General features: G+C 35.3%; 1 protein-coding gene across 4 annotated transcripts in view; it reads left to right on the top strand.

The window, feature by feature from the left end:
• igldcp (Ig-like domain-containing protein) overlaps positions 1-9384 on the top strand; it is a 40411-nt gene that overhangs the window by 27579 nt on the left and 3448 nt on the right. The window contains exon 1 of one of the 4 annotated variants that reach the window (XM_079824151.1): positions 8302-8490. The exons of the other annotated variants lie outside the window; for them this stretch is intronic. Within the exon in view, the coding sequence (XP_079680277.1) occupies positions 8474-8490 (17 nt within the window). The 5' untranslated portion in view covers positions 8302-8473. Of the gene's footprint in view, positions 1-8301; positions 8491-9384 lie in introns of those variants that run through there. 4 annotated transcript variants of the gene reach the window in all.

Genomic DNA, 9384 nt, shown 5'->3' with positions numbered 1-9384 from the left:
TTTATTAAGTTTTGTTAATAATGCTGATTTCTGTAAGTCCCAGTTCAATTTGTTGATTCTATGACTCAGCTCTTAAAGGGATAGTTCACCTAAAAATGAAAGTTCTGTCATCATTTACTCACCCTCAAGTTGTTCCAAACCTGTATGAGTTTGTTTGTTCTGCTGAACACAAAATAAGATATTTTGAAGACTGTTTGTAACCAAGCAGGTAGATCAACTATTGACTATACCATAGTAGGGAAAAAATACTATGGTAGTCAATAGTTGCTCTATCTGCTTTGTTACAAACAGTCTTCAAAATATCTTCTTTTGTGTTCAGCAGAACAAACAAACTCATACAGGTTTGGAACAACTTGAGGGTGAGTAAATGAGGACAGAACTTTCATTTTTGGGTGAACTATCCCTTTAAAGGGATAGTTCACCCAAAACAATTGTCATTACTTACTCACCCTCAAATTGTTCCAAAATTGTATGAGTTTATTTTCTTCTATTGAACACAAAAGAAGATATTTTAAAAAAAATGTTGGTAACAGTTAGCGACACCTATTGACTTCCATAGTATGCTGTCAACTGTTACCAACATTCTTTAAAATATGTTATTTTGTGTTTAACAGAAGAAAGAAACTCATACAGTTTTAGTTCAACATGAAGGTGAGTAAATGATGACAACATTTTCATTTTTGGGTGAACTATCCCTTTAATATAAATATGCACAGCAAGCCTAAAGTTTTGTGCTTTTAGTTTTGACTTTTATTTTGATTATCCAATTTGTATTTAGTCTAGTTTCAGTTATTTTACCAAAGCTGTTTGTTGATTTTAGTTTATTTTTTCAATTAATTTTAATTAAGGGTCCAAGCTCAGAAGGTGCTAACCTTGTGTGTTTTTACTGGTCTTCTTCTTCTGCCCTAAAAGTATATGGGCACCAGGGGGTGTATTACAGAAACATCTTAACTTTAGAATCCTATATTATCTGTTTGGTAACCATGGCAATTTCAGTTAGGACAGCATTTAGGACAAAGGCTATTACAGAATGACATTTCTTAAGTGCTTAATCTTATCTTAACTATCGATAGGAAACGGGTATTACAGAAGCATCCTAACTCGACAAAAACTCCTAAAAGCTTTCTTAACTTTAGGACAACCCCACTGGTGTCCTAACTTCAAACCTTTTTGAAATCCAACGGTAAAAATCACAGTACCTTTTTCGAGAGAGCGTAACATTTATTAATTATATAAGACAAAGAGCAGCGACGTTCGATGGTGGAGATCCTTTTGGAGGACCCAGAGGATGTGCTGTGCTTTGATGATAAAATGCTTGTAAATAATCACAGACCAGGGCCGTGCAGAGAGTTCTTCAGAGGCAGGGGCTCAAATGTAAAAAAGGGGCAATATGTAAATATATATATATATATATTAGGGGTGTAACGGTACACAAAACTGACGGTTCGGTACGTATCTCGGTTTTGAAGTCACGGTTCGGTACGGATTCGGTACAGCAGTTTTACAAAATTGCGTTTTATTAATTTTTATTCAACAGTGGTTTAATAAAAAAAAAAAATTCTGTCCTTAAATGAATTCAATTATAACTAAAAGTTTCTTAAAGATAATGCTGTAAACTATATAGGGAGCCCTTACATATTGCTATTAAAGATTAACAACAGAGCCCAAACTATTAGCCTAAATTCATTTGCTATTTATTTTTAGATATAATAATCAACACTCATAAGCTTCACATAAAGCAGTTTTTGCATAAATATGTAAATCTAATTATTATTATTTTTTGATTTATTTGTTGAAATATAATCATTTAGTGGCTGTAATTTTCATGACAGGTTTATTTAAACATACATTAAATAAACAAGACATCACTAACAGGCTAAGTGGTATATAATGAATATATATAGGCTAATATAACGAATATATAGGCTAATATAGTGCATGTATTCAGTGAAAGAGTTAATCTCTCTAGTGAACTCATGCACAGCTGTGGACACTGAATGACTTCTGAGGTAAATGTGATTCTACATGACATTGTTTATTTACAAGCTGTTTTATTGTCTTTCCGCGGTTGAAACACCGATGGAGCGATTGCACAACATATGATACGTTTCAGTAAGTTGTAATGTATCCTCAACATACCTTTAGATATTCATTTCTTTAGGAAGAGATGATGGCGTTCACTCGCGCGCCGCGCGCTGCCGCTTGAAGTTGAACTGATACGCGTCTATCTGTCACGTCACATAATAGAGCGTTAAAACGGCATTTATCGTTTGAATTTCGTGATAAAATGGACTGAATACTTAATATGTTCGTGTGGGAACTCGGATTGAAGTGTGTTCCGCGCTTTAAACAAGCCGACTGTTAACTGTCAGGGCCGGCCCGTGGCATAGGCGGAATAGGCAAATGCTAGGGGCGCCACACATCCATAGGGGCGCCAAAATGTATTACTGGTACTATTTTATTCATATTAATTTGAAATATTAGCTACCAAATAAAGCGCAAAAAAACTTAACCAAGTCATCCGCATCTTCCCGGTCCGCCTCATCAATCTCCCCCGCCGAGCTACTTGAAGTGCGTCAGAAATATAACGCGCGATCAGTTTAACGTTGGGAACTTGTTGTGTCGCGTCGCCTCTCGCCGCATCTGATGTAGACAGGATTGCTTTTATTTTTTAGGGTGCTTGGCCGCTCGCGCCAGTTGTAGACACGGTGAAAGTTTCCTGATAATTTATGACAGATGGCCGAATTGTAGTGTCATAAAAAACAGAAGCCCTCTGATGCAGGCAAGATAAGGGAAACGCTGCAAAAATGCTCTTCTTATTTAGTATTTTTGTCTTGTTTCCAGTCTAAATATCTAAAAATTCTTAAACCAAGATGCATTTACTAGATAAGTAAAATAATTTTTTTTCTTAAGTGAGTTTATGCTTAAAACAAGCTAGATTAACTGCCAATGGGGTGAGAAAAAAAATCTTGTTTCTGATTGAAATCTTGTTTCTTGTTTCTGTCCCAAACAGAAATAAGAATTTTTCTCACCCCATTTGGCAGATAATTGTGCTAGTTTTAAGCTAAAACTCACTTAATTTTGATTTTTTTCCCCCCAGAAAACAAGGAAAAAATTATCTAATGTCATTTTACTAGTAAATACATCTTGATTTAAGAATTTTTTGATGTTTGGACTGGACACAAGAAATAATTACTAAATAAGAAGAGCATTTTTTGCAGTGTTAAGACAGAGGTAAAGTGATGTAATGAATGAACAGTTTATTTAATTGCATAGTAGTAAAATACTAATGTATGCTAATTAATTTCAGTTTTACCTTAAACTATATGCAAGCAGCTGTTCTGGGTTCTCCAGTGGCCACAGATAGTGTATTTAAAATATATATATATATATATATATATATCATCTCTTTTTTTAAACGCATGTAATATCACTTTTTTAATAGCCTAATGTTTTTACTCTACAGTTGTGCAGTTTTAAGGGGACATATGGACATTTTAAAATGCATTTGCCGAAATTAGAAATGATATTTATATACAGGTTTATTTAAAATAGCAACATTTTATCTAAATTTCTCAATTTAATTCATGGTGAAAACATAATTGTGCATATTAGTGGAAGTTTGCTGCCATCTACTGGAAAACAAACACTTTTGCTAGTTCTCAATAGTTTGTGCATGAATGCTAGATGCAATTACTTTTTATTTGTGTTTAGGCTGTAATGTGGCGTAGGTGCTATTTTTGTATAGTTTAACTATCATCAGCCTTTTAAAAAAAAAATTAAATAATAATAATATCATGAACATAATGACGGGGTAGAATGGACTGAACATCAAATAAAACAACAAAAATTAAAAAACATCAATACATAAAAAAAAAAAAAAACAGTACCAGTGTTTCCGCAACGTAGACTGAAAACATGTAGTGCTAAACCTTGATACACGGGGCACCAAGTAAAATCTTGCCTAGGGCAGCAAATTGGTCAGGGCCGGCCCTGTTAACTGTTATAGATTACATTCATAACCGTTCGGTACACGCGCGCACCGTACCGAAAGCCCGAAACGTTAGTTCGTCTGTCCATGTAGTTTTCAACCGATTTATGAATAAGAACAGAAAATTACCGCTCCACTTCACATGCCCAATGGAATTTGAACCAGTGTTGCCAACTCTCGCGAGACAAATAAGCAACCGCAGCTTCAAAAACAAGCCCAAAACAAGCCCAATATTATTATATTATTTATTATCATCAATATTATTTATAATAAATAATTTTTTTAGCAATAAATGAGCCTGCAACATATTAAACTGAAACCTCTCAGAGTTTGAAAAGCAAAAACAGATGTGATTTTCCAAAAATCATCAAATTGCAATAAAGGACACACAATATCCTCCGATCAGCTGTGAACAGAAGAGGTTTGAAGAGTAAAGAGTGACATGGAGGCCAATTATGGTAACCCATAGTCGGAGTTAGTGCACACATATTAGGGGCAGTAAGTAGTGAACAACACACACACTGCAAACCGTGAAAAAGACAAGCCCTGCATCTCATTGTGCACACTATCTGCCCTAAATAGTACTGAAAATTACTAATGTCACACTATTTAGGATGGATAGTGTGCACATTGGGACACAAGCACTACAGCGCTGCAATATAGCCACATATTTAAAATAAAATAAATTCGAACCATACCTACTGTTATTATTAGTAGACTTGTTTTTTTATAATAGCCTGTAATTTTAAATACATTACAAAAATATTTTTTTAATTAAATTAGGTGCCTCTCCTCCCTCTTTCCTCTCCATCTCTGCTTGTGCTATTGTTTGTAAAAATGTACGTCTATTTAAGTCTACTAACTTTCATTACGTGCATTTATAACGTCACATGCCTGCACGTTGAACGCGCTTTTTCTTCAATGAAGGGGAGAAGGAGGCGGGATATAAAAGGACCGATTACTACAGCACTTGTATCGTTGCACTGAATGCCTGTTGTGAGAAGACAGTGTCAGTCAATGTATTGGACAAAAAAGCGACCATAAATGTAAAGAAACGAAGTTGCTTATTATATTTTCCTAACAAGCAACCACATTTTTTAAAATAAGCCCAAAAAACCGCAACCCGCGACTCGTGATTTTTTAACGCGACTTGCCAAAAAAAGAAGCCCAAAGTCGCGTGTTATACGCGGACTTGGCAACTATGATTTGAACTTGCTTTGCCAGATTGGTTGGTGTATATACATGACAAACGGGCATTGGTGAATTGTGTAATACTTTAAAATATATAATATATAGATTTGTAATTAAATCAACACATTAGCTCTGATTATGGATGAAAAAAAATATTGGTTTACATTTTTCCCGTAAGGCCACACACTCTCTGAAAGGACCATATTTGGCTCGAGAGCCGCTTCCGAACAGAGGAAAATCAGCAATCAATCAAAACGCACGCAACCCATAGCAACGCGTTATGGCAACGCCTCAACAGAAATTGTCCGACTTTTGAGCCGTTCGTTACTATTGTATACATTGTCATCAATGTCATGTTATAATAATCACATTTATTTAGTTTTATTGACCACGATATCATCATTGATATTTGTCTGAGAGGGGCACTTTTGATTCATTTTGAAAAAGGGCAGGGGCTCGAGCACCCAAAGCCCCCCCCTCTGCACGTGCCTGTCACAGACTCCCACGACACACGATTTTGAAGTTAGTTGGCGAATTGCGACCAACATTACAGAGGCCAACGAGCCGTCACGGAGCATTACCGGTCTTTCTTCACTGGCATAAAGTTGGTTTGACGCTGGACGTTTGATTTTCTTCTGTAATACGAAATTGTGAAAAATCCTTAATTAACTTATCATATCTTAAGTTAAGACCTAAGATAGAAAGTTTATGTAATACGCCCCCAGGACCGTAAATCATATAGACCCCAAAATTGGCAGGGTGGTCCCAATCGTGCACCGTAACTCAGGCGCACAGATACACACCCGCTTGAACAAGGTGCTGCTATAATAAGGCAATTTGCATTTTGGATCATAACTTTTGAACTCTAAGTGATAGAAACAAAATTATTTGAGCCAAGCCCCACAATAGACTGTGTCCGAAATCGTATGCTTGAATATGCGCACTGCAGAATCTTGCCGGAAGTATAGTCATCTGGGTAATTTTTGCCTACACTTTTGTGAATTCAGACATATTTTTTTTGTCACATACTGCTTTTCACTTACTTTATTGTAGGGAAGTATGCAGCCTATATCTCTGATTTCTGCCTATAACATTTTTCTGCCATTTAGAATTTTCTAAAAACCGTACTTTGTCAAACTACTCCAAGGCTGTTAGTCCGATCTTCACCAAAATAGGCACACAGCAGCTAAGGAAGGTGCTGGCAAAAAGTTATCAAAAGAATTTTGATTCGTCAAAGCATTGCAAAGTTATGTTAATTAATTGGTATACTTGTTGGCATCACATAGGTCAGTACTGTATATTTAGTCAGCTTAAATATTTAATTATGTACTCACTTGCTCAATACTTTAAACTTTGATACAGCACTAATGTATTTCTGTAAATATTTAAAGTTTTAAAGGGATACTTTACCCAAAAATGACAATACTCATTTAGACCCACCCTCTTGTTATGTCTGTATGACCATCTGTCCCGACTGCATGCAAAACATAGCACTCAGATCTTGCCACAAGGTATTTTTTATCTTTCCACTTGAAAATAAAAATATTATTTTTTGTCCACAAATCCTTCATTAATCAGAATCAGAATCAGAAAGAGCTTTATTTCCAAGTGTGCTAGCACACACAAGGAATTGTTCTTGGTGCTGAAGCTTCCAGTGCACATATAAAATACAAACACAACAAGAACATAGTAATACAAATTCTAAGAATAAAAATATGAAAATAGCATTAAAAAATATTAGGTCAAATTTACGTTTCGTCAGAATAAACATTTACAGATTATAAACATATTTACAGTATGTGAGTAGTATGAATAAATATAAATATCTCCTGAGTTTAGAAGATATTGCACTAAACAGTGGGATAAAGATACAGAGACACAAAATGAGATCATATCTCAAAACCGTTTTGACTGACTAAATCTGACAGATGATGAAATTCAGATGAAATGACAAAATTAAAGGGGAGATGAAAATTTTGTCATCATTCACCCTCAAGTTGTTCCAAATCTGAACACAAAAAATATATATTTTTAAGGATTTTGGTACCCTGCAAGCAATTTTGTGTTTAAAAGACATCTAATAGCAGTCCAAACACAGCCCTGACGTCTAGGATAAAACATTAATAGACAGTTAAAATTTAATAGACGTCTAACCACAGGCCAAGAATAGACTAGTCATCAATTGCAAAGAAATGAAACCAAACACCTTGTAATCACTGTTGACGTTGCTTACATGATGGAAAAGCCTATCATACATCTCACAAGTTATTTTGGCAAAAACAACGTGTAACCAAATTCAAGGTTATTTTGGCTAGAAGTGGGTTACTCATAGCCGGACTATAGGCAACCGAGATGATGAAAGAAATGATGGTTATTGCTTGGGTAACCAGTATTTTTTATTTCCATAGTATGTTTTTCCTACTATGGAATTCAATGGGTGCCATCAACTGTCTGGTTACCAACATTCTTCAAAATATCTTCTTTTGTTTTTTCAGAAGAAGAAAGAAACTCATACAGGATTGGAAAAGCTTGAGGGAGAGTAAATGATGACAGAATAATTTTTGGGTGAACTATCCCTTTAAGAAGAGCATAGCCTAAGCCAGCTATCTATGGCAGGGGTTTTCAAACTTTATGATGCTAAGGACCCCCAAATATGATGAACTATGGGGGACCCCCTTCCTAAAATCCATCTATATATTTTAATGTATGAATTTTTTTCAATGTGTTAGATAAATAGAAAGTGTGACATTATAAATTCAACACATTGTTTACAAACTTAAATTGGCTATACTTAATGTTGGATGTATAAACCTGAAGAACATTTTCAATTAAAAATTATTTGTATAAGCAACTTTCACAATAAATGTATGTAAGCAGCTTCCGTAGGATACTGAGAATACTGCCTTACAACCCCAGTGAGCGAGACAGAGGGGACTATAGTGAGAAAAACTCACTAGAAAGATACACAGCAAACATATACAATTCTGGAAAGTATGTATACGGCAAGAAAGAAGAGAAATCGTTAGAAGGTTCGACTTTATCCATTTTTGCTTTGTCTTTTTATCCTCTGAAATTTTCTGGGGACTCCTTAGAACCTTCTGGAGTTTTTGAAAACCCCTGATCTATGGTCAAGAGAAAAATCAAGGCAATGAGGTAACGGTTAAATCCTTAATGTAGCATAGGTTTCGTTTTTGAGAAATGGAGAGCGACCGTTGTTGATATAACGCCTCTGCTGAGGGTTTACACAGTCATAGCATATCTGCCAGGAGCAGGAGCCGACACAAATGCGACATGGACAGAAGTAACTGGTGAGAGAAAATTTTCTTTAATAGCTTGACAATAGAAACTAGGTGATATTCTGAGAAAATTATGTCACATAAAAAAATAAATAATAATAATTCGTATTAACATAGGATTAAAAAAAAAAAATTCGCTTGATTGAGTAGCCTAATCCAAATACAGGATTGAATGGGGAATACTATAAAATATAAATTGCTAGTAGCTAGCTACATAAAAAACCCCTCGGTCTTGCAAATGCGGTCCTGCAACTGCAGCATCCGGTATTGCAGGCTATAGACTGAGTTAAGTTTCATTTCACCGAACAGCGTCAACGCAGCTGCTCTGTTATTTAATAAGGAATCTGAAACTGAGGGAGCAGGATTGGTTTAAACACAGACGGACCACAGCACAATGTAGCCTAGCCTACAACACAATGCAGTCGTCTCTAGGCTCTTTGGACTATTTTAAACTTGAAAACGCCTGTCGGGACGCTCTAATAACGGCTGAAAACATCTGTGAAAAAGCAGATTTTGAAGACAGAACTTTTTCCGACAGAATATAAACTAGCTAACTTGACTAGCTGTATTTAGTCCACCATCCCAGCTAACAAAAATACGTTCTTAAGACGTTTTACAAACGTTCCCATTAAGCTATGAAAACATTATCATAGTTTAATAAATGTTTTGATTTAGTCTTGGTTCAGTTTAAGGGAACATTTTATCATTTTGCAAACATTATGGTAGCGTTACCTTTGAATGTTCTCTAAACAATCTGTAACAGTAACAAAATGTTAGACGGGCATCCAACTAAAACGTTTCAGAATGTTTAATGGACAATGTATTTGTTGTGCTAATGTTTTGAGAACATTATTAAAGACGGTACAAACATTTTATTAACATTGGTGTAATGTTTGTTCATAACTT

Source organism: Gobio gobio (assembly GCF_949357685.1).
Source record: "Gobio gobio genome assembly, chromosome: 8".
NCBI classification, from domain to species: Eukaryota; Metazoa; Chordata; class Actinopteri; order Cypriniformes; family Gobionidae; genus Gobio; species Gobio gobio.
Note: the sequence above shows the minus strand (reverse complement) of the source record. Positions and strands in the feature narration are given on the sequence as shown.